At 68.2% G+C, this 22,399-nt stretch overlaps 7 protein-coding genes across 7 annotated transcripts in view; 4 read left to right on the top strand and 3 right to left on the bottom strand.

The window, feature by feature from the left end:
- CHLNCDRAFT_138341 (hypothetical protein) overlaps positions 1-114 on the top strand; it is a gene marked incomplete at both ends in the record, with an annotated part of 2,552 nt that extends 2,438 nt beyond the window's left edge. Inside the window, one exon of the mRNA XM_005844900.1 lies at positions 39-114. Within this exon, the coding sequence (XP_005844962.1) occupies positions 39-114 (76 nt within the window). The remainder of the gene's footprint in view (positions 1-38) is intronic.
- Positions 115-236: 122 nt separating this feature from the next.
- On the bottom strand, positions 237-3,365 carry CHLNCDRAFT_138340 (hypothetical protein; the record flags this gene model as incomplete). The annotated part of the gene is made up of 10 exons (XM_005844790.1): positions 237-338; positions 371-495; positions 767-845; positions 1,088-1,168; positions 1,371-1,436; positions 1,656-1,764; positions 1,979-2,247; positions 2,558-2,641; positions 2,876-2,971; positions 3,108-3,365. The coding sequence occupies 10 exons, from the start codon at positions 3,363-3,365 to the stop codon at positions 237-239; spliced, it is 1,269 nt and encodes a 422-aa protein (XP_005844852.1).
- Positions 3,366-4,668: 1,303 nt separating this feature from the next.
- On the top strand, positions 4,669-7,506 carry CHLNCDRAFT_138339 (hypothetical protein; the record flags this gene model as incomplete). The annotated part of the gene is made up of 10 exons (XM_005844899.1): positions 4,669-4,734; positions 4,867-5,081; positions 5,270-5,403; positions 5,558-5,634; positions 5,818-5,910; positions 6,087-6,121; positions 6,173-6,249; positions 6,437-6,567; positions 6,708-6,807; positions 6,986-7,506. 10 exons carry the CDS (start codon positions 4,669-4,671, stop codon positions 7,504-7,506), a joined length of 1,449 nt encoding a protein of 482 aa, XP_005844961.1.
- Positions 7,507-7,794: 288 nt separating this feature from the next.
- CHLNCDRAFT_138338 (hypothetical protein) lies at positions 7,795-10,234 on the top strand (the record flags this gene model as incomplete). Its single annotated transcript, XM_005844898.1, has 6 exons — positions 7,795-7,887; positions 8,034-8,179; positions 8,335-8,494; positions 8,796-9,170; positions 9,267-9,756; positions 9,882-10,234. The coding sequence occupies 6 exons, from the start codon at positions 7,795-7,797 to the stop codon at positions 10,232-10,234; spliced, it is 1,617 nt and encodes a 538-aa protein (XP_005844960.1).
- Positions 10,235-10,670: 436 nt separating this feature from the next.
- CHLNCDRAFT_138337 (hypothetical protein) lies at positions 10,671-15,075 on the top strand (the record flags this gene model as incomplete). Its single annotated transcript, XM_005844897.1, has 16 exons — positions 10,671-10,745; positions 10,881-11,066; positions 11,298-11,421; positions 11,622-11,769; positions 11,909-12,024; positions 12,368-12,489; positions 12,604-12,770; positions 13,041-13,234; positions 13,383-13,450; positions 13,573-13,668; positions 13,848-14,007; positions 14,159-14,279; positions 14,388-14,461; positions 14,596-14,663; positions 14,790-14,884; positions 15,024-15,075. The coding sequence occupies 16 exons, from the start codon at positions 10,671-10,673 to the stop codon at positions 15,073-15,075; spliced, it is 1,866 nt and encodes a 621-aa protein (XP_005844959.1).
- A 711-nt stretch (positions 15,076-15,786) lies between these two features.
- On the bottom strand, positions 15,787-16,501 carry CHLNCDRAFT_12440 (hypothetical protein; the record flags this gene model as incomplete). Its single annotated transcript, XM_005844789.1, has 3 exons — positions 15,787-15,920; positions 16,041-16,160; positions 16,324-16,501. Coding segments are annotated over 3 exons (432 nt in total), but the record flags the coding sequence as incomplete, so codon positions are not given.
- Positions 16,502-17,451: 950 nt separating this feature from the next.
- Positions 17,452-22,173, bottom strand: CHLNCDRAFT_58735 (hypothetical protein; the record flags this gene model as incomplete). Its single annotated transcript, XM_005844788.1, has 18 exons — positions 17,452-17,509; positions 17,657-17,766; positions 17,902-18,023; positions 18,181-18,254; positions 18,380-18,443; positions 18,584-18,743; positions 18,906-19,001; positions 19,108-19,220; positions 19,335-19,495; positions 19,715-19,881; positions 20,065-20,186; positions 20,318-20,425; positions 20,593-20,708; positions 20,888-21,038; positions 21,270-21,325; positions 21,418-21,482; positions 21,748-21,930; positions 22,081-22,173. The coding sequence occupies 18 exons, from the start codon at positions 22,171-22,173 to the stop codon at positions 17,452-17,454; spliced, it is 2,019 nt and encodes a 672-aa protein (XP_005844850.1).
- Between the last annotated feature and the right edge of the window lie 226 nt (positions 22,174-22,399).

Below are 22,399 nucleotides of genomic sequence, written 5' to 3'. Positions count from 1 at the left end.
ACCACGCCGCCGCCGCTGCCCTCCGCCTCGATCGCCAGGAAGCCGGTGAGGTCCACGCTGCCGCTGTGCCGGTGGGAGGCGCTGCCCGCCAGGCTGCCAGACTCGCACTCATAAAACTCCTGCAGAGGGAGCAAGCGGCGGCAGGCCCCAGGCAGCACAGCTGAGGCGGTACGGTGCGGTACGGGGCACCGGCACAGGTTGCCACCGGCCTGCTGTCCCTCTGATAGGCACGGCCTTCAGCCTGCCCGCCCGCCGAGCAGCCAAGCGTCCAGCCAAGCGTCCCGCAGGAACAAGGGCAAAAAGCGCCGGCCGGCCGCGGCGTATGTGCAGCAGGTGCTCTGCCTGCCGCGCCGCCGCCGCCGCTACTCACATCCTCGGCGTCTGACGACATGCTCTCCTGCTCCTCCTCCTCCTCGCCGTTGCCGGGGCTGCCCACCACGCCAGACTCCTGCCGCTCATACTCAGTCAGCTGCTCCTCGCTGTCAGAGGCGGCGCCTGGGGACGGGGGCGCACGCGACACACACGCAGTGCCGCAAGTCGCACGTCAGCCGCCCGCGCGGCAGAGGCCAGGCGAGCACCACACATACAGCCGAGCGGCTCCCACAGCTGCCCACACACCACCGACACAGCTGCCCACACATGGCAGCTGCCAGGTCAGCTGCCAGGTCAGAAGCCCCCAGGTCAGCTGCCAGGTCAGCAGGCAGGCAGGCAGACAGGCGCCCGGCAGCCCGCCGCGGTGCCCCGCCTCACGCCCACCCCCCCTCACCCGAGGTCAGGCGGTGCTTCATGGCCGCCGCCTGCGTGCCCTCCACCACCAGCGCCGTCTCCAGCTGCCGCTTCTCGTTCTGCGCGCCGGCGGCGGGGCCGGCGGCTTCGAGGCCGCACGCATGCGCCGGCCGGCCCCTCACCCCGCTGCCCTCAAGCATCACAGTCGCACAGACCTTCCGGCCCACGGCAACCCACACGCTTCGCTGCCCACCCGCAAGCCTGCCCCACATGTACCCCAAACGCCAACCCCCCAACCACACCGCACAACCCAACACGCCATGCCGCCAAAGCTGCCACACCGCCCAGCGCCGCCGCTCACCTCCAGCCCATAAACAATGTCCAGCAGCGCCTTGCGCTTGTTCTCCTCCGCCACCAGTACCTCGTGGTACTGCTGGTGCTCCTGCGGTACAAGGCAGCGTGCGCGCGTGCAGGCGTGAGAGCGGGGGCGGAGAGGAGCGAGGCGCTGGCGGCAATGGAAGCCGGTGCACGCGTGGCGCCGCCTGTGTCGCACACAGGAGCCAGGCAGCCAGGCAGGGCTGGTAGCCGCGCTGGCGCTGGCGAGGGTGGAAAGTAGGAGGGAAGAAAGAGGGGCTTGCCTGCACCAGAAGGTCCTCCATGTATTGTGACACCTCCCGAGACACCCCCTTGGCCGCTAGCGTGCGCTTCACCTGCGCACACGCCGCCGGCGCGGGCCGGGCCCCGCCCACACATCAGCGCCGCCGGCACGCAGCACGTAGCTGCAAGCACGAGCACACACGGGCGGCCGGCGCCGGGGCGGCGGCCCCTCCGCGCCACCCGCGCCGGGACTCGACCTGCCACCCTGGTTGCCTGCACCCCCTGGCAGGCGCAGACGCAGGCGCAGGCGCAGCCGCGGCCGCATGCCGCACCTCCTGCAGACGCGCCATGAAGCGCTCGTCCTGCGACACGATGCTAGCCCCGGCATCCCGCTTCAGGGCGCTCGCCTCCGCCGGCGTCATGCCCTCCCAGGAGCCCTTGCTGCGCGCGGCGGCGCGGGGCGGAGAAAGGCGCGGCGGGCGCGGGCGTGGGCGCACGTGACCACGGCACGGCGCGGGCCTGCCGGGGCGAGCCAATGCCGCCGGCGCGGCGGCGAGCCATCCTCCCTCCCAACACACACACACACACACTCTGACACAGACACAGACACACACAGCGCACCCGCCCGGGCACCCCACCCTCACGCGCCGCGCACCAGGTCTGCAGCGCCTGCATCCACACCCATCGGTCCTCCTTGGACTCCGCCCGCAGCGTGAGCGTGGAGGTGCCGCTGTGCACGTAGAACTTGCGGTAGTCGGCGTTGGACTCCCGCAGCGATGCCACCTGAAGGTGGATCTCGGCGGCCGGGGGTGGCAGCCGCGCCCGCGCCCGCGCGCTGCGCGGCGACGGCGGCACGTAGGCGGCGGCGGCGGTACCGCTACCGCCCTCCGACATGCGCTCATCCCGCGACTCCAGCAGGCTGACCTGCAGCACACAGGCAAGCAAGGGCCAGGCCGGCGTGGCAGGCCCGGCGCGTGGGTGGCCCCGCGCCCGCGCCCCCGCCCGCGTCCACGCCGCCTGCCTGGGCAGGCGCCGCACGTGCGCCGCCAGGCTGCCGCAGCCGAGGACTGGGGCGCCGCAGGAGCACGCGGCGGCAGCCATGCTACATTCCCTTCAACCTCCAAGCCGCTGCCGGTGCATGCCCGCACCCGGCACCCAATGCCGCTGCCTGTCTGCCTCCTGCCTGCCCGCCCTGCTGTGTTTGCTCCGCGCCTGCCCTCCCCTCGGTGCGCACCTCGGCGCCGATTGGGTACAGCTCGCCCTGCTGCCGCAGCACATCCAGCAGCTGGTGCACGTTGACGGCGGTGGGGCCGTACACCTGGGGGCAGGCAGGCGGCGCGCGAGCCGGGCGGGGTGCTGGGTGGGGCCGCGCAGCGCTGGGTGGCTGGCAAGGCAGGCAGGCATGGAGAGCTGGCCGGACGCCTGCCGCAACCGCAGCCCGCGGATCTTTTGCAGGTGCGCATCATCCCCAGCCCGGGACGCAGCAGCAGCAGCAGGAGCAGGCGGTACAGAAGCGGCAGCAGGCGGTACGGGAGCGGCAGCTACGGGGCACCTTGTAATACCGCAGCACGCCGTCTTGCAGTACAAACAGGCGGTGGCGGTAGCCCGCACCCAGGTTGACGTACTTCATCAGCATCCCCACCACAATCTGCGGCACGGCGGCGGCGCCGCAGCGGCAGGCAGGCAGCGCATGAGAGCCGCCGCTGGAGGAGGCACGGGCACGCTGCCGGCGGCCCGGCAGCTCGTGGCGGGCTGCCCGGCGGCGCTTCGCTCCTGCGCCGCACCTGCTGCTGCTTGGACAGGAGGGAGGTGCTGGGCAGGCGGGGCACCATGGCGGCGTCATGCTGGGAGGGCCCGCTGGGCGTGGGCGATCGCCGCACGCTCTTGCCGCGCGGGATGCCGATCACGCTGCCCAGGTCGTCGCCCAGCGTCTGGAACCAGTCGCCCACGGCTTTGAAAGAGATGCCGCTGGACAGGCGGGGCGTCAGGCCCGGCGGCGGCCCAGAGCCGCCTGACGTCTGGCTCGGCCCGCTGGGCTGCATGCCTGACGTCTGCGGCAGCGCGTGGGAAGGGTGGACGTGGGACCAACAGCCGCGGCGCTCAACAGGTGCCCAGCGCAGACGCGGCAGCGGCAGCGCCTGTTCCGGCCGAAGGACGGTCCCCCCTTGCTGCCCGCCCCCTGCGCGCCCCCCGGCACGACCCGCAGCTGGGACCCACCTCGAGCCGTTCAGCCCGCTGATTTTCAGCGCTCTAAGGGGTTGGAGGGGCGGGCAGGGCTCGGGAGTGGTGGTCGGCAGGCTCTCACGTCTGGGCCGCTGCTAGATGGCGGGACTCATTGCTGGGGTCGCCTACAAAAGCTGAGAAGGCTGGCCAGCCCACAGGGCGCTGCAGCCTGACCGCCTGCGAAGTGCACTCGGCGGGAGCTTGCGGAGCGCTTGCACAGACACCACCAGGTCGCAGGACAGGTGCGAGAAGCAAGCAGATCGCCTCTGGAGGCGTTGCGAGGGATTTCGCCAGGTGGCAAGCGATGCTGGCACGCGATGTTCACTGAACGTTGCACGCTGCCTCCCCAGTGTGAAGCAATCCCCTTTTGTACCCATTCGATCGCGGGACAGCTTGGGGTTTTTGAGGGTTTCCCACAGCCCCCGCTCCAGCAGGACGATTCCGAAGCCAGGCCTGACGTTCTGGCACCCGGCATGCATGATTGGGGATGGCCAGAGGACAGGTTCAAGCAGCAGCGTGCATGTCGCTCGCGGTGCCGCCCGCCACTTGCGGTGCGCGCCCTCCCGCTCCGCGCTGCCCAGCATGCACTGTGTGGGCCTGCCTGCGAGGCATTTTCCAGGCGTATTCCACCGCGATGGAGTACCAATTCAGAAGCAGTGGTATCAACGTTGAGTTCATCTGGCACGCTGCCATGCCGGAAGGCGCGCAGAGGCACTGCATAACGTGCCAGAGCCAGAGCCTGCTTCTGCTGTGTTGACTGCGCCGCCTCCTGCGTGCTCAAATTGCTTCCAACATCGTGTGTGATTGGGATTGTTCAGCCATCTCAGCCTGGCACTGCCACGAAAGCCACACCGCTGCAGCTGTCTTGCTCCTCCGCCCGCTACGCCTCGTGTGGCCTTGTGCCAACCACAATCGGGGATGAGATCGGTTTGGCCACACAGGGCAGTACCCTGATAGTGCAAGTGCCCTGGTGAGCGCGGGCAGGCTGCCACAGCGGCCCGACTGGCGGCCGCTATGACTTGGCGCCTCCATCGCAGCATGTCTTTGCATCCGCCACTCCTGCTCGTGCTTCACCACAACACCCCCAGTGACTGTTAGGCGCTGTCAGGGGCTGCCTGAGCCATGGAGCGACTGATGGCCAGCCTGAACAAGCAGGCGGAGGCCCCCAAGCGCCTGGCGCGGAAGCAGGTGATCGTGAGAGCCCGCATAACGACAGCGCGGGCTGCTGCGGCCGCCGCCGCGCTCTTGACTGGCCGCCACCTGCTGCCCCGCTGACTGGCCGCCTTCCCCGCCTGCTGCCTCTTCTTCTGCCCTCCGCAGGTGGATGCGCCGGTGACGGGGCACGAGGAGGTGCACGCGGCCGGCACGGTCAACATCTGGACGGGGCGGGTGCTCAAAGAGTACCGCAAGCCGCGGGAGAACCGCAAGAAGGAGGCGAGCGCGTACCGCTGCCACCCCAAGATTGACAGCGGCTGGACGCGGGGCGAGGGGTCGGGTGTGGAGTACTGCTGCCTCTACTTTGCACGCGGCATCTGGTGCGCGCCCGCCTGGCTGCCGCCCCCTGCCGCCCGCCTTCCCCGCCGCTCGGGGGGCCTGTGTCATGTCGCGCACAGGCTGCAGCTGCTCGCCCCGCAAAGTACTGTGCCACCCCCGGGGCCCAGCGATGCCATGCCTCTTCTGCTCGCGCCTGTCCACCCAACCACCCCCTCCCCACCCCACGCAGTCACCACGGCCACAGCTGCGACTTCCTGCACCGCCTGCCCACCGCCCAGGACGAGGAGCGGCACCGCACAGACTACTCCCACGACATCTTTGGCCGCGAGCGCCTGCCGGGGCACATGGACGGGCGCAAGAAGGGTGGGCCTGCGCCGGACGCGGGCTGCCCTGCCGCCGCAGGGCAGGCACCTGGGGCAGCAGCGCTAGCGGTGCCGTGCACACCTGCCGGCGCCCAGCATGATCTCGCGTGCCTGCTGCCTTCCTGTGCCTGCCCCCTTGCCTGCCCGGCGCGCAGGCGTGGGCTCGTACGAGCGCGAGTGCAAGACTCTGTATGTGCATTACGGCGGCGCGGGCACGCTGCCCACTGAGCAGGTGCGCTGCCCGCCTGCCTGCCTGCCTGCCTGCCTGCCTGCCTGCCTGGCGGGAGGTTGCCTGGCCCTTAGCGGCAGCGCCGCCGGCGGGCTGCCGCCGCCTGCTGCTTCTGTGGGCGGGCTGTTCACAGGTGCCGCCCGACCCGCCTGCGCTGCCCACTGCCCTGCAAACAATATCCTGCAGGTGCGCAACATTGTGGGGGACAACTTTGGGGAGTGGGGTCCCATAGAGAACGTGCACCTGGTGCCATCCAAGACCCTGGCCTTCATCAGGCGAGTCGCCCGCACCCACGCCTGCGCTGTGCACGGGCCGGCCCTCCAGCACTCTGCCCCCCCTCCCCTTGGGCCGCCACTGGGGCCAGCGCTTGGGCCAGCCACCGTGCCGTCCGCACCTCAAGCCCTGGCCTCCAGCGTGGCTCTAATCATGGAATCACGCCGGGGTCCCACCTGCAGTACCTGCAGCACCTGCGGCACCTGCTGCCCCTGCGGTCCCGCTCTTCCTGACCCCGGCGTCGCCCTGCCGCCGCCGTTTGCTGCAGGTACCAGTGGCGCAGCAGCGCAGAGTTTGCCAAGGTGGCCATGCACCAGCAGACGCTGCGCGGCTGCGACACCACGGGTGCGCCCCGTGGGGCTCTGGGCTCCCTCCCGCTGGCGCCGGGCAGCTGGCGGCGCTGTATTGTATTCCCTGCAGCCCGTCGCGGCCACCCGCCTTGACTTGTGCCCACTTGTTGCTGCCTGCATATGCACGCGTGCCCACCTCACCTGCCTTGCGCCCGGGCTGCCTGCCGCACACACACATGCAGAGATCCTGGATGTGCGGTGGGCCAACGACGATCCCAACCCGAGGGCGGTGGTGCGGGTGCAGCAGGAGCGGGAGGACGCGCTGCGGGACGCGTACGCCAAGGCGAGGCGGGCGGCGGCGGCGGGGGGCTGTGTGTGCGCTGTGCGCGCGGCCGGGGCAGCGCGTGCGCTGGGTTGGTGTGCGCCGTGGCGGGCCGCCCGATGCCTGCTGGTCCCCCATGCCCAGCCTGCTGCCATAGCTCACACACTGCCTGTGTGTGTCATTATGTGCAGGCAGTGAACGAGCTAGCGCCCGACGCCAAGCGCGCCCGCATCCAGCAGCTGCACCTGGCCGCCACGGTGCAGCCAGGCCTGGCCTCCGCCTCCTACCCAAGTGCGGCTGCGGCTGTGTGTGCGTGCATGTGTGTGTGCACATGCATGCGGCGCACGTGCGCACACGGGGTGTGTGAGTAGGTGGCGCCATTCGGGGCCAGCTCCCTCTTCCAGTGCCAAGGCTGCAGGTTGAATCGGTGCCATGCCCGCCCCCTCCTCTCCTGCCTGCCCTGGCGCAGACACGGACGCGCAGTACGGCGGCGGCGGCGGCGGCCGGTACCGCCACTCCTACGAGGGATGGGACCAGTTCTTGTACCAGCAGCAGCAGGGGGAGGGCGGCGGCGGCAGCGATGGTGAGGCGGCGGCGGGCGAGGAGAGCGCTGACGAGGCGGGGCCAGAGGAGGTGGAGCGGGATGAGGCGGCGCAGTGGGCTGCGTGGCAGGCCTGGCAGCAGCAGCACCCGGGCGGCTACTATCCGAGCGGCGCTGCAGCGGCGGATGATTACACACGGTACATGCGGCCAGAGGACCACTACTGGCAGCAGGCGCAGGAGCAGGGCTGGGCGGCGGGCGCCGCGGGAGCGGCGGCGGCGGCAGCAGCAGGCACGGTGGTGGTGGCGGCGCAGCAGCCGCTCAGCCACCAGGAGGCAGAGCAGGATGAGGATGAGGCAGCGGAGCAGGCGCTGGGGCTGATCGCAGGCTACGGCAGCGGCAGCGACAGCGGGGGCGAGGGAGAGGAGGGCGGCGGCAAGGAGAGGTGAGGGGGGCTGAGAGGCAATGCACATCACCGCAGCTCGTCGTTCCTTGGATTTGTGTCATTTCAATGTAAGGGAACACGCTGACATAGCTACTCGCTCAGGCGCTGAGGGGTGGAGAGCGGCGGGCGGTGCGCTGCCCGCTGCGCGCCACGTCGCCTGCATGAAGCCGCCTTCACAGGCACCTGGACGGGCAGTGGGGCATTCAGCAGGCTGGTTTGCGGCCCCTGGGGCTCCTGGTTGGGGTTCTGAGGACCATCACCACAACTTGTGACGCTGGGCAGGAGCAAAAAAATGTCCGACTTCACACGCTTCGTCACCAACAAGCTCAGTGGAGAATGGAGCGCCAGCAACGTGTCGGGGGTGCTCACCGACGTCATCATCGAGGTGCGCCCCCTCCCCGCGTGGCCTGTGCACGCCCCGGCACACACGGTTGATCCAGGCGGATGCCACAGCCACAGACGCAGCATCCGCAGACCTGGCGCCGCCCGCTCACCACGGCGAGCCGCTCCCGCCGCCGCCCGCGCCTGCAGTACCTGGTGGCGGGGGAGAAGTGGGAGGGCCTGGACCCGCTCGTGCGCTCCCGCCTGCTGCTGGCGCCGCTGTTCATGCGCAAGCGCGACCTGGCCGAGCTGCAGCCCGCGCTGGCCAAGCTGGCGGCCGCCGGCACCGCCGACAAGTGCGCCGCCGCCTGCCTGCCTGCTGGTCGCCCCTGCTACTTGCTGGCTGTCGCCGTGCCGACCGCCTGCCTGCCTGCCTGCCTGCCCACCCACTGCCTGGCCCTGCCCCACAGCCTGGTGTGCTGTCCACTCCCCACGCTCTGCCGTGCCGCAGGGACGAGTGGGTGCGCGCGATGGCTCAGTCGGTGGGCGGCTTTGACGGCCGCCTGCACAACGACGCGCTGCTGGCGGGGTCCAAGCTGGTGGGGCGCACGCTGGAGGGCCTGCAGGCGCTGCTGGAGGGAGCGGACCCGCGCCTCTACCGCCCGCTGGAGGTGGGGGGCCGCGCTGCTGGCAGGCTTTCTCGGCCTTGTCTGGGATTGCAAAGGCTGCCGTCAGTTTTTTTTTTTCCACCCCCATCATCCTTCTCTGGGATGACTGGAGACCCTGGGATTGGGAAGCATGGTGTCGTTGCCGGCTGCGGCCACCGGTGGTTGCCGATGTGTTTGCTGGATGCCAGCCCGGGCTGCCGTGAGCCTGGCGCTTCCATGAGGCGGGTGAGGTTGCTGTTACTGCGGCTGCGTGGCACGCGGCGCCACCCACGGTGGCGGGGCGCCTTCCCCGCTGCTGCCGCAGGAGGTGTACATGAACAGGGAGCTGCTGCAGAAGCTGCGGGGAGGCGGCGGCGGCGCGGCGGCCCCCGCCAAGCAGCACCACCACTTCCGCCTGCGCCCCGCCGCTGAGGCGCCCTCGCAGCGCCAGCAGGGCGGCGGCCCCGCCGCGCCGCTGGGCCCCGGCGGCCGGCTGCAGCCGCCGGCGCAGCCCGCGGCGCAGCAGGCGGCGCAGCCGCCGCCGCGGGCGGCCGTGCAGGCGCAGCGGGCGGCGGCGGCGCCGCCAGCGGCCGGCGGCGGCGCCTCCCGCGCAAGCCGCCTGGTGGCGACCGACATAGACAGCATGTTCCTGCCCCGCAAGCCCAGCCTGCAGCGCACCGGCACCGGCGGCAGCCTCAACGTGAGCCGCCTGCCCTGCCCTGCCCTGCCCTGCCCTGCCCTGCATGCCTTGCCAGCCTCGTGCGCTGCTCACCCTCCGCCGGTCGCCGCCGTGCAGGCCAGGGGCGCGCCGCACGCCAGGCGTGCCGCCACCCTGGATGTGGAGACGGTCAAGTCGCTGCACCAGCAGATGCAGGCGGAGCGGGAGAAGGCGGCGCAGGCGAGCGGGCCGGGCCGGGCTGGGCTGGGCTGGGCTTGCTCTGTTCACATCACCTGCTGCGTGGCTGCAACTAAGAGTGAGGCGTGTGGGAGTGCTGGGTGGCCGCTGCAGGCGGTGCGTGAGGTGGCGGAGGCGGAGGCTCGCGCCAAGGCGGAGGCCAGGGCTGCCAAGAAGGCTGTGAAGGAGGCGGAGAGGGAGGCGGAGGCGCGGCGGCAGGCGGCGGCGCGGGCGGCGGAGCGGGCGGCGCGGGAGGCGGCGGCCAAGGCGGCGCGCGCGGCGGCCAGGGCGGCCAGGGAGGAGGAGAAGGCGGCTGCCGGCGTGGCGCGCTCCGCGGCGGCGGCCGCCAAGGCTGCGGCGCGGCCCGCCAAGGAGTCGCTCAAGCGGCCGGGTGGGTGCCGTGCCCGGCCTCCTGCCCATGCCTGGCTGCTCTAGCACGACCGGTCCGTTTGGGAAACCGATTGCTGACAGGGTGGCGCACTGCCTGCCGCCCGCCTGCCTGCCTGGCTGCTGCAGCGTCGGCAGGAGTGGAAGGAGGTCAGCGTGCGGCCAAGCGGCCTGCCACCACCACTGGAGAGGGCGAGCACAGGGCGAGCCGCGGCGGGGCGGCAGCAGCAGCAGCAGCTGCTGCAGGCGGCACCTCACGCGGCGCTGCGGCATCCAGCACCCAGCCTCTGGCCATGCTGTCTACCGAGGCCACGGCGGCGGCGCTGGGCAACGCGGCGCTGGCTGCCGCCGCCGACGCGGCGGGCATGCAGGTGGACGGCGCGGGCGCCATTCAGACCGTGGACGCCATGCACAGCTTCTTGACGGCGGCCTACGGCGGGCAGCGGTGCAGCAGCAGCGACGAGGAGGAGCCGGATGTGTGACAGGGTGGCGGGAGCGGGGCGGCGGCGGGCCCGCTGGCGGCATTCGACCCGCAGTGTTGACCGGTGTGCATTGACCCTCGGAGACTTCTAGCTTCAGCTCCTGGTTCTCGACTCGATGATGATGTAATAATGGTATCGTGCCTAAAAAGCCCTTAGTCAAGTGGAGAGCTGATCAACCTTCAGGACCTGACGAGCCTGATGGAAAGGTGGAGGAGGAAAGCAGGGCGAGCCCTGTGGACTGCACGCCTGGTGCTCGGCACGCCACAACCTGCAATTGAGAGCCTGAAAAGGCTTAAGCCGTTCTTATCCTAACGCCTCGCGTGCGTGCTCCTTCAGCGCCTTTCAGATGAAAGCGCCGTGCTGCCATGAACACTTCTTGATCAAGACCATCCGCAATCGTGAATAGCAAGCGCCGCTGGCGCTCCTGCGGCCGAGAATGCCAGTGGCGGTCGCTGCTGTAGTGCTGCTGGCCCTGCTTGCGCCCCTTTGCAAGCAGTGCGCAGCGCAGAAGGTTAGACGGTCCCCAATGCTGCTGGCTCCGCCTAGCTTCTGCCGCCTTGGCACCCGCCGCCGCGGTCCGGGCAAGGACGCGCCCAGGACCCGCTTGCACGCTCGCACTGATCTGCACCTGCCCCACCTGCCGCAGAGGGAGGTGTACAGCTGCCGGGAGCTGCGAGAGGCGCTGGCGGATGGCGGCGTGCGCCACATTGTCGCGATGCAGGCCGGCAATTTCAACTGCTCGGCCGACGACCTGCCCGCCGATGTGCCGTTGAAGCTGGTCGGCCGCGAGGTGCTGCTGGAGGGCCAGGGCCCAGGCCTTGTCTACTTTGACGTGAGAAGGCGACCGCGCTGTCAGAAGAAAGCAGGCTGGCCGCCTGCTGCACCTGCTCGCCCGCCGCCTCCCGGCACGCCCGCGATGCATTGTTGACATATCCCCGGGCATGCTGGCGTACTACTTACAGTGCAGCAGCATCCGTTTGGTGCCGCTGATCGTCGTCCCAGCGATAATTTAGGGCATGCTGGCGTGCCCGGCCGACGTGCCTTTTTGCATCCTGCCCTGCAGTACAATATGGTGAAGGGCATGCACGTGCTGGTGTCCGACGGCGGCGGCCTCACTGTGCGCAATGTGTGGCTGGATCACTGCCTGGCCAACGACGTGCTGGCCCTCTGCATCTGCAGCGTGCTGGGTGAGCCAGGCAGCCAGCCCGCATGGCCCCCCGCCGCACCTCTGCGCACATCGCCGCTGCGCCTGCCCGTCTGCCGGCCGGCTGCAAGGATGGCGTGGCTTGCAGTGCCATGGCAGGGGTGACGTGGAGCCGAAGAGATCTCTTGTAGCACACAGCCGCCACCGTCTGAGGTGCTGCCGGCGCCCTCCCAATGCTCGCAGAGGGCGGCTGGATAGATCTGGTAGATGCGCGCTTGAGCGACATAGCGTGCGTCAATGCCCGCCGCTCCCCAGCGATACAGGAGGTTGAGAACCGCATGCGGTACACGCTAGGGGCCAGGGCACGGATTGGCAAAGACTTGGATGCCAGGTGGGCTGCGGGGCCGCCTCTGCTTACGATGCCAGGCTCCAGCTCATGCCTCGCAACGGTGCTGCTCGCCTGAAACGCCTGCTCGTGCTGTGCCCAGTCCAGACGCGTGCTCCCGCTCCCTGGGTGGCCGCCCTCGCAGGACCATGCTCATCAAGGACTCTGGCTGGCTGTCAGGTGGCACCCACGACTCCAAGTGGCGCTTCTCAAACCTGACCCTCACCTGCACCGGCAACACGACACACCCGCTGCCGGATGGTGCGCCCTCCGCCATGCTGTGCTGGAGGCCTGCAAAGGGCCGCCGAGCGCCCGGCGCAGGCGGCTGGACCACTCACTTGTGCGCATTTTGGTTTGCCTGCAGACTTTGTTGACGTGGAGCTGACGCATGTATCGCCATCGCTGCTGGCAGCGGGCGGGCTTGTCTTGCTCGCACTGGTGTCTGGGCTGCTCTGGTGTAGCAACAGTAGAGGTGGGGTGTTACTGCTTGCTGGAAAAGGCCCAGTGCTGCGCCTGAGCCTGCTTTGTCGGCTGCAGGCAGCCGCCTTATGATCAAGTGTGTTTACCTTGCGACGAATGCCTCGTGTGCTCCCCGCTGCTGCAGCGCGGAATGCTCGAGCGCCTGAGTATCGGATCGCCGAATCTAAAGGGTTTTTGCTGGAAGCACCGCTGGGCAAAGGGCACTTTGGACGCGTGTACCGCGGGCGCAAGCGGACCAGCGGGCAGGTGCGGAGGGGGACACGCTGGCTGGCCGCACAATGCCGTGGGTGCGTCACTTGCAACCCTCACCAGCCCGTGCCCGCTGTGCCTGCCGAGCCCCTGCTGCGCCCTGCTGTGCAGCTGGTGGCCATCAAGGTCATCGACCTGCTGCCCAGCCAGCGCAGCCAGGTGCTGGCCGCCTATCGCGAGTGCCAGCTGCTGTCCAGCGTGCAGCATGACAACATTGTGCGGGTGTTCACCTTCTACACCGCCAAGGTGCAGCGCACGCAGCGGCTTGTGGAGGTCATGTAAGTGGACGTGGCTGGCAGCGAGCGATCGCACGTCCGCTACCTGCTTGCTGTCTCATGAAACTGCACTTGTCGAGGGCTGGGCAGTTGCCATGTTTGTTGCATGTGCTCATTAGTGTGTGGAGGGGGCAAGCTATCTCTCCATTTGCCAGCTCGCAAGGTGCCAGTGGCAGCAGCTCAGGGCACCAGCTGCTGCCAGCGGCCAGATTTCTGCTGGTGCCAACCTCACGCTGCCTCTTTCCATTCGCCCGTTGGCCTGCTGGCCTGCAGACCCGACCGTAGCGAATACGTGGAGGTTGGGTACCAGGTGCCTCCTCAGGCCGGCAGCAGTGGAGGAGGTGCAGCAGCCAGCGGGTCGTCTGGACAGCAACAGGGCAGCAACGGCAGCGGCTTCTCTCTGGGGAGCCAGCAGCGTGCCAGGGGCTCTGGCGGCAGCGGGGCGACCGGCACGCCGCCCCAAGGCAGTGCAGGCGAGTGGCGGGTTGGGATGTGTGTCGTGCATTGCTGTGCCGTGTGTGCCATCGCGTCTGTCATTGGTTTGGAGGGCTGCGGTAGGGTTCTTGGCGGCATCCTGAAATAGTGTGAATTCATGCTCCGACTGGCGGTGTGCAGGCTCAGGCCCTGGGTCCAATGCCAGCAGCAGCATTTCAGACAAGATGGAAGGCGTGCAATCCATACAGGTACGCTTGCAGCCCGTTGTGTTCAGGCTTCTCCCCAGCGCTTCACTTGCTGCCGCTTTGCTTGCTCAGGCTCCCCTTGACCACCCACCACACCGGCCCATCCCTCCTTGCCCTGCCTGCAGGTGCAGCTGGTGACGCAGTACTGCGACATGGGGACACTGGAGCAGGCGGTGAAGGGAGGCGTGTTCATAGATGCCGTGACTGGCCATCGCCGGATCGTGAGCCCGCCTGCCTGCCTATGTCGTGCTGTTGTAATCGTCCACCGCGTGTGCCCTTCTGTGCCTAGCGCATTTCTCATGGGCGCCCATCTGTGTCGCATGCCTGTACCTGCCTACCCGCTCGACAGCCTGCCGGTCTGCCAACTACCTGCTGTCTGGCATGTCCCCCCGCGCTGCAGCGCCACATCCTGCTGACCGCCTTGGAGATAGCGGCAGGCCTGGAGTACCTGCACCACTCCGACCGCCGCATGGTGCACCGCGACCTGTCGGCCACCAACATCCTGCTCACCACCTCCGCCGACGACGACCGCGGCTTCCGCGCCCTGCTGTCCGACTTTGGTGGGGCTGGGGCGGCTGCTGTCGGCGGCCCGCACGCTCTCCCTGTCTTCATGTCTGTGATTTCGGCAGCTGCGCGTGCATTGGTTGGGAAGTTGGCGTTGATGCCTGGCCGTGTGCACTGCCTCATGGGCACGCGGTTGCTTAATTGCAGGCCTCAGCACAGTGCTGTCAGCTGACCAAACCCACAAGACCAGCCAGGTCAAGGGGACTGTCAGGCGAGCGGAGCAAGCAGCAGCAGCCCGGCACACCCAGCGTGCCTCCTTCTTCACGTCGTTGGCCTGCTGCTGACCTGTGTGCATGCTGTGCTGGCCTGAGGGGTGGGTTTGGGGCAGGGCAGCTTCACCTACTGCGGCCCGCTCCCCGCCCTGGCGCTGCCGCAGCTACATGAGCCCGGAGCTGTTTGTCCGGGACGATGTGTCGCCCGCCCTGGACGTCTACTCGCTGGGCATCATACGTGAGGCTGCTATCTGCAGCAGCGGCAGGCGCTTCTGCTGGGCTTGCTGGCACTGCTGGTGTGGTTGTCATGCCGGCGGCTGCTGCTGTCCTCGTTCTGGCATTCCCCACTCCACACCCGCCGCTGCGCTGCAGTGCACATGATGTACACCGGGCAGGACCCCTACCAGGGCAAGAGCCCCGCCATGATCATCCTCGCAAAGGTGCGAGGCTCGCAGGTCACGGCGCCGGCGCACTGTTGCCCCGGGGTGCCCTCGTCATCCTTCCCGGTAGGTTGTGTGCGGCATGCTCCAACTCCCATCCAAGGATTTTCTGCCTGCCTGGTGTAGGTCCGGGAGGAGGCGCGCCTGCCGCAGCTGGAGGGCTGCCCTGAGGCCTACCAGCAGCTGGTGTGGGACTGCACACACTACGAGCGCCGCAGCAGGTGCGCCCAGGTTCCACAACCTTGGTGCACAGCCGTGTGCTGGCAGCCTGGCGCTGCTGGAAGCCTGCTGCACAGTAGGGCTGGGGTGGGTTGCGGTTCAGCATCGCAATGCTGGCCCGCATCCCTTGCTGCCCTGCAGGCCCACAGCTGCCGACCTTGTTCGGCGCTTGGAGAACCTCCTCATGAAGTAGTGCCAGATGCAGCATGTTCTCATGCCCACAACGTTACATACATGTAGCCCTTGGGAGCAACATGTTACCTCCCCAGTCTTGGGTGCCTTTATTTTCCATCCCCACCCTGCTTTTCTCACATTTTCTCTCCGGCCTTTGCCTCACGATTGATTGATCCGCCGGGGCTGCCCAACGCCCCTCGCCCGTTGTCCCTCACACTCTTTTCCACTTTCACACCCACACTCTTTCCAGTCTTTTCCACATACACACCCACACTCTTCCATCTATCCCTCCCAGTCTTTTCCACTTACGCACCCACCCTCTTTCCATCTATCCTCTCGTTCAGAATCCTCGTCTCCCCTTCACATATTCCTTGCCGCCGCTGTTACGATATGTCGCGGCGCAGAATGAGCAAACGCATGTAACCCACGGATGCACAGCCGCCGGCCACCTGCTGCCCATGCAGAGCACAAGCGACGGCCGTTCCCCTCCAAATGCGCGGCCGTCGCCTCATCTGCCAGCATGGGCGTCCCCACCGATCAGCTCGGCGCCAGTCATCAGCACTGCTCCCTGCTGCTGCATGTCTCGCACGGCGTCCTGGCATGCAGCGGCATCCACCCCAGCCACTGCAGGGGAGTGTGCAGGAGGCGAGCAGGCACCTGTGCCCTGCCCAGATGCGGCGGCCACCACCGCCGTGCTGTGCTGCGCAGTGCTAGCCTTTGCTGTCGCACCTGCATCCGTGAGTAGCACTGTGGCAAACCCTTCAGCCAGGCTGTCCAGCACGGTGGCCCGCACACAGAACTCTGTCGCCACTCCGCACACAAACAGGGTGGAGACGCCTCGCTGGCGCAGCCAGCCCGTGAGGCCTGTACGGGCGTACGAGGGATTCAAGCAGCGCTGCTGAGCAGCAGGGGAGCAGCCGGGAGTCCCTGTTGCTGCTGAAGCACATGAGGCGCCAGGCCACGCTTTCCATGAGGCTGCAGAACCAGGGAGGGCTGGCTCGCCTGTGCTGCTGCGGGCCATGTCGTGGAAAGCGCTATAGGCCTCCACCCCCTCCGCCATCCCCTTGTGCACGCTGTGTTGGATCAGTTGGATGTCAAGGCCTTCTGCACCGCATCATGGGCAGGGCAGGGGGGTGACATGCTAGTGTGGGAGCTCCCACACGCCCTCTAGGGCGGCAGAATGGGGCCGCGTCGGCACAGCAGAGCAGCGCTGGGTGGACTGGATGGGAGGGAGGGAGGGAGGCAGGCAGGCAGTGCTGTGCCGCACCTGCAAACTGAGCGCCGCTGGTGCCTGCAACGCAATGCGAGGGGAACAGGCGGAGCGCCGTGCGCCGCCCGCCCACCTCCACCTCGACCGTGCGGCCGCTGGCACCCCCCACCAGCTCCCAGCCGCCGTCAAGCTGGGCTGGGTGGCTGGTGATGAAGCTCACGTGGCTCTGCGTGTGTGCGGAGGCGGGAGGGGCGGACGTTTGCGTGTGTGTGCATTTGGACCGCTGCGGAGGCGCGGGCCGCAGCGAGGGGTCGGCGCTCGGCAGCTGCTGTCGAGGAGCCTGGGGCCCCCGCGCAGCCTTGCCTGCAGGTGCCAGTCCTGGCTGGCCACCACCGCCGCCCGCGCCCGGCGCGCCGCCGCCATCAGCCGGTTCAGCACCGGGCACAGGCGGCGCGCGCCTGGCACCGGCACCGGGCCTGCTGGGTGCTCGTCCATGAAGTCGAGTTGGTAGTCGACGAGGAGTAGGGCGGTGCCTGGCCCCAAACGGGGCTGGGGTGCCATCCACGCACAGCAGCTGCTCTGTGTGGCTCGTCCAAGGCTGCCGGTGCCAGACGGAGCTGCTGCACGCCTTTATTGCTTGCTTCACCGTACCGCACCAACTGTAGCTGAAAATTTTAACAAGTTTAAAGACTAGAGAGTAGTGGGAGCTGCGCAGCGCGCGCGCTATGCCAACCCGTTGGCAAAGCTGGCGCCAAAAGTAAAAAAAATAGTTTTCAAGAGACTTGAATGTAACATGCGTGCGGTTTGTTGGGAGGATGCATAAGTGGTTTGTTTGAGCAGCTTGGGTGAATGCTTGGTATCGAGCGTCGAATAAAAATGGCTGCTCTTGGATTGTGCATGTATTGTTTGGAAAGAAAAACAATGAGAACGGATCAAACCCGAAATTGGAGACCACGCAATTGGATGCTTGCATGGAGGAGAACCAGTGTTATTGCAGGCTGCAACGTGCATGAAATGGATGCAACCTTCATGGAAGGGGATGGTGCACATATCAATTGGCACACCACGACCCACAAGGGATGCCGCAGCGCAGTGCGGGCAGGAATGCAAGGAAGCAGAGAAGCTCGAGCAGGGAGGGGCCATCCTTTCTGGCCCATCGCGCATGGCTGGCAGCCGCAAGGCGGGTCACGTGGTCGCAGCCAGCTGCGCGCGGAGGCGCCTCACCACCTGCGCCGCGGTGGGCCTGCAGGCAATGCATGCAGCAGGCGTGCAGAGCTCAGCAGCTGGAGCAGAGCTCACCTAGCTGAACAGGAAGGGCGGTTAATGCAGCAAGGGTGCATGTGCGAAGGGCAGGGCCTGTCTGGCAGCAGCGCCACTCGGCTCCCCGCACCTGCTGCGGCGCTCGGCGTGGGTGCAGTCCCACACCAGCTGCTGGTAGGCCTGGGGGCAGCCCTCCAGCGGCGGCAGGCGCGCCTCCTCTGGGTGCTCGCTGGCACGCACCTGCAGCGCGCAGCACAGGCAGGCACACATGAGACGGGTTGTGTTGCTAACCCATGCAGGCAGCAGGACATCCCGTGCCATGCCGCCGACGCCGCCGCTAAGCAGCCCAAAGCGCAGCGGCAAGCATGCAGGCACATGCTGGCAGAGGCGCGAGCAATGCTCCGCCGAGGCGTCCACCTCGGGAAGCACCTTTGCAAGGATGATGACCGCGGGACCCTGGTCCGCATACGGGTCCGCTCCAGAATACATCAGGTGCACTGCAGCAGGGCAGCGGCGTCAGAGACGCGAGCGCGCACCCCACCACCAGGCGCGACAAAACATGCCAGGCAGCAGGGCAGGGCGCTGCTGAGCAGCGAGGCTGCAGGCAAACGTCAGGACCCTGTGAAACTGCCGCTGCTTGCCGCAGCGCCTCACGTATGATGCCCAGCGAGTAGACGTCCAGGGCGGGGGACACATCGTCCCGGAGGAACAGCTCCGGGCTCATGTAGCTGCGGCAGCGCCAGGGCAGAGCCGACTTAGAACCAGCTGGCGAGCTCCGAGCGCACCCAGCCGCAGCAAGCACGCGGCAAGCAGACGGCCCCAACCGCAGCATGCATGCATGCATGCGACGCACCTCAAGGTGCCCTTCACTTCGCTGGTCTTGTGCGTCTGCTCCTCCGATAGAGAGGTGGTGAGGCCTGCGCAGCGCAGAGGCAGGGCATGAAGGGAGGATCGGCGAGGAGGCTGCTTGCCAGCAGGCCAAGCACGGCACTTGACTGCGTGCACAGGGTGTGCAGCATGGCGCAGCACACGGCAGCAGCAGCCACCGCAGCCTCACCAAAGTCGGACAGCAGGGCGCGGAAGCCGCGGTCGTCGGCGGCGGAGGTGGTGAGCAGGATGTTGGTGGCCGACAGGTCGCGGTGCACCATGCGGCGGTCGGAGTGGTGCAGGTACTCCAGGCCCTCTGCAATCTCCAGCCCTGTGGCCAGGATGTGGCGCTGCACAAGGCAGCAACGGGCAGGCCAGGCTTAGTGCCGACTGGTGCACCAAAGAGCAGGAGTGCAGACCACCAAAGGGCACGAGTGCCCCCATCCAACCTGCAGCACAATGGATTCCAGGAACAAAAGCAACAAGGCTGATGCGCTCCCAGCCCATCTCACCAGCTTGACCTGCCCAGTCTCTGCGTCCCTGAACATCCCAGCCCTCACAGACTGCTCCAGTGTCCCCAAGTCGCAGTACTGCATCACTAGCTGCACCTGCAGCAAGCGGGGCGCGGCAGGAGGGCGAGGCCGTCACAGCGGGGCATGCCACCGTGTCCACACCGCAGCAGGCCAGTGGATTCCTGCACCACCCCTGCAACACATGGATGGTGTTCAGCAGGTGTCCTGCTGGGCGGCAGTTTGCCTGCGTGGAAAGAACACCCTCCATGCCGTCACTGGATGAGGCAGTGCTGCCGCCACTGTTGGTCGGTGGCCCTGCAACCATTCGTGGGCAACCATGATGGACGGCCGTGAGCGTCAGTCGCAGGCGCGTGTTTAGCATCAAGCACAGCACAGCAGACGACGCTTGGGGTGCATGCATGCGCTGACCTCTGCTGCCGCCACCCGCGTTGGGCGCTACGCTGCTGCCGCCGCTGCCGTTGGCGCTGCCCTGATAGCGGGCCTCCTGGGAGGAGGCCCAAGCCGCGGCGGTGCTGCCGTCAATGATGGATGCCACATTGAAGCCGATCTCAACATACTCAATGCCCGGCCTGCACCGCAAGGCATGGTTGCGGCGGCACGGCAAGTCGGCCGCTGGGCACGGCATGCGGGGCGCCAGGCGCCACAGCTGCCAACCCGCGCTCACATAGGCCTGGGAGTAGGGGCGTGTCCGCAGACAGGCAGCTGCGCAGGGGGCTGCCTCGCTGCAGCACGGCTGGCCAGGCAGCGAGCAGCGCGGCGCTGGTGCAGGCAGCAAGCAGGCGACTCACGTGAGCTCCACCACCTGCGGCCGCGCCTGCACCTGGGCCGCATAAAAGGTGACCACGCGCACGATCGAGGGGTGCTGCACGCGCGACATGAGCTGGCACTCGCGGCAGGCGTACACCAGCTGGCGGCGCTGGCTGGGCAGCAGGTCGATGACCTTGATGGCCACCAGCTGCACAGCAGGGCGCAGCAGGAGCGCAGCGGGCACAGCAGGTCGGGCCGCGGCTCGACGCAGCGTCAACAGGCGACGCAGTGATGCTAGGCAGCTGCTGCTCGACGCCGCTGGCTCCGCTGCTGCCCCCAACTGCCGCGGCAGCTTCCCTTGATGTGCCCTCCGATGCTGCGCAGGCCCCACCTGCCCCAAGCTCTTGGTGCGGCCTCGATACACGCGCCCAAAGTGGCCAGACCCCAGCGGCTCCTCCAGCAGGAAGCCTCGAGACTCGGCGATGCGGTGCTCCGGCAGCGACGACTCGCGGGCTGCGGCGGCAGGAGGAGAAATACAGATGATGCTGGCGGAGCCGGCGCCAGCCGCTGCTTGCAGCCATGCGGCGCGGGAACGAGGAGCAAGGCAGCCACGCACGGCGCCCGACAGCAGCCCACCAGCCCACCTCTGCGGTGCCAGCACCAGAACAGTCCTGCCGTCAGGAACAGCAGCGCCAGGCCACCCACCAGCAGCAAATACTGCTGCCACACCGGCAAGATAACCAGCCGTGTCTCTGCAAGCACCATGGGAGCAGCAGCGGCCCGGCAGGCTCAGCCCGGCAGGCAGGAAGCTGCGGTTGTGCGGCTGCCAAGCACAGCGTGGGGAAGCCGGTGCTACCGCAGCAGGTGGCTGCCGGCTGGGCCGTGTCGGCCCTCGGGCAGCCTGCAGCAGCTTGCTCACCCGGCGGCACAGGGTGCGTGATGTTGCCGGTGCAGGAGAAGGTGGTGTTGATGACCCGCAAGTATGCCGCCACATCTGGGCTGCGCAGCCAGCCCGTGTCCTTGACGAGCACCGTTCTGCGGGCAGCAAAACAATTGCGTCGCGGCGTCATCGCTGGCAGCAAGCAAGCAGAGGCGCCGAGCAGCACCCGCCGCATGCCACGGTACGGGAGCGGCCACGGGGCATGCTGCGTGGGCATTGCGGGGCCGTGTGCCGCGCCACTCGTTGGGCTGGTGCTTGGGCCGCGCCTCCCCACCTTGTATCGAGGTGCTCCACGTCGTATGTGCCGCCCAGGAAGCTGCCGAAGCGGATGAACATGAGGCTGGTGGCGATGGAGACAGAGTGCTGGGTGTTGGTGCAGGAGGCGTCGCTGACCTTGAAGTTGTGCAGCAGGCCCCAGCCGCCCGCTGCACGAGCAGGCAGGGAAGGGTGCATCGGGAGGGACTCGGAGCAAGGAAGGCGGGACAGGGCGAGGGATCGCAGCACAGCCTGTCCTCGTGCAATGCAGCTAGCTTGGGCGAAGAGAGGGCGCAGGACTGGCACGGAGGGCGCGGCAGGCCAGATGCAGCGGCGCGCATGTGGCGCAGCCGCGGTGCGAGCACAAAGCGGGCGCAGCGTGGCGCCGTCGGCAGGCTCACGTCCCATCTTGGTGAAGCACGAGTAGGGCGGCTTTCCGTGGAAGCAGTGGTCGGCCCTGGAGGGGAGGAGGGAGGCAGGCAAGGTCGGCCCAGCCCCGCCCCATGAGCCGCGCCGCCCCGCCCGACCACCACCGCCGCCGCCGCTCACCAGATGTTGCGCTGCGTCAGGTTGCCGCCGTCCAGGATGATGACTTGGTCCTGCACCAGGTTCATCTGCATGCCAGCGCGCCAGCAGGGGCCGGCAGGGGCATGAGCGGGAGCGGGCAGCGGGGAGCGGGCTTGTTGCATTGCCGCGGCGAACGGGCCGCGTTGCATTGCGCCGGGTGGGCCGCTCGGCGGCGGCATGCAGGCCCGCGGACCCCCCCGGCCCTCGCCGCAGCCGCCGCCGCTGCGTCTCACGCCGTGGGCCTGGCCTGGGCTGGCCCGGCCTGGCCTGCGCCGCCGCCGGCAGCCGGCAGCCGGCACGCCCGGGGCTCACGTCGAAATGGAAGAAGCCCGGGCCGGACCCCTCCAGCAGCAGCGAGCGGTTGCGGATGTAGACAGAGTGTGGTGGGAAGGTCTCCTCGGTGACGTTCCAGCCATCGGGGCGCATCAGCATCACGTGGTCCACCGAGCTGTCGTTCATGGCTGCCCGCATCTCCTCCACGTTGTGCACCTCCCTCTGCGGCGGTGGAAGCGGCGGCGGCGGCGGCGCGCGGCGGCGTCAACGCGGGGCGAGCGGGGCGCCAGGCGGGCGCGGCGCCGCGGCTGCGAGAGGAAACAAACCGCGCCCGTGGCGCCTGCAAGCTGGGCGCGGGGTGGGGTGGCCGACCAGGCGCGCCGGCCTGGGGGTGCCCGCTGCCGTTGGCGGGGCCGCCTGCACTGGCTGGGACTGCATCTGCCCCGCCTTGCCCGCCTGCACCATCTGAACACTCCGCTGCCTCCCTGGTGCTGGGCAGGGGCCGGGGCTGAGGAGCGCGAGGAGCGCGGATCGAAGCAGGTGAGGACCCCAAAGCTTGGGGCACAGCTGCCGCCCCCCACCAAATAGAGCTCACCATGAGGGCTCTACAGCCCTGAAGGCTGGCAAAGACCGCCAAGACGGCCCACAGCCGCTTGTGGCCTTCCATATTTATTGGCCTTCTCCCTGAATT

The sequence above is a fragment of the Chlorella variabilis genome (genome assembly GCF_000147415.1).
Source record: "Chlorella variabilis unplaced genomic scaffold CHLNCscaffold_20, whole genome shotgun sequence".
NCBI classification, from domain to species: domain Eukaryota; kingdom Viridiplantae; phylum Chlorophyta; class Trebouxiophyceae; order Chlorellales; family Chlorellaceae; genus Chlorella; species Chlorella variabilis.
Note: the sequence above shows the minus strand (reverse complement) of the source record. Positions and strands in the feature narration are given on the sequence as shown.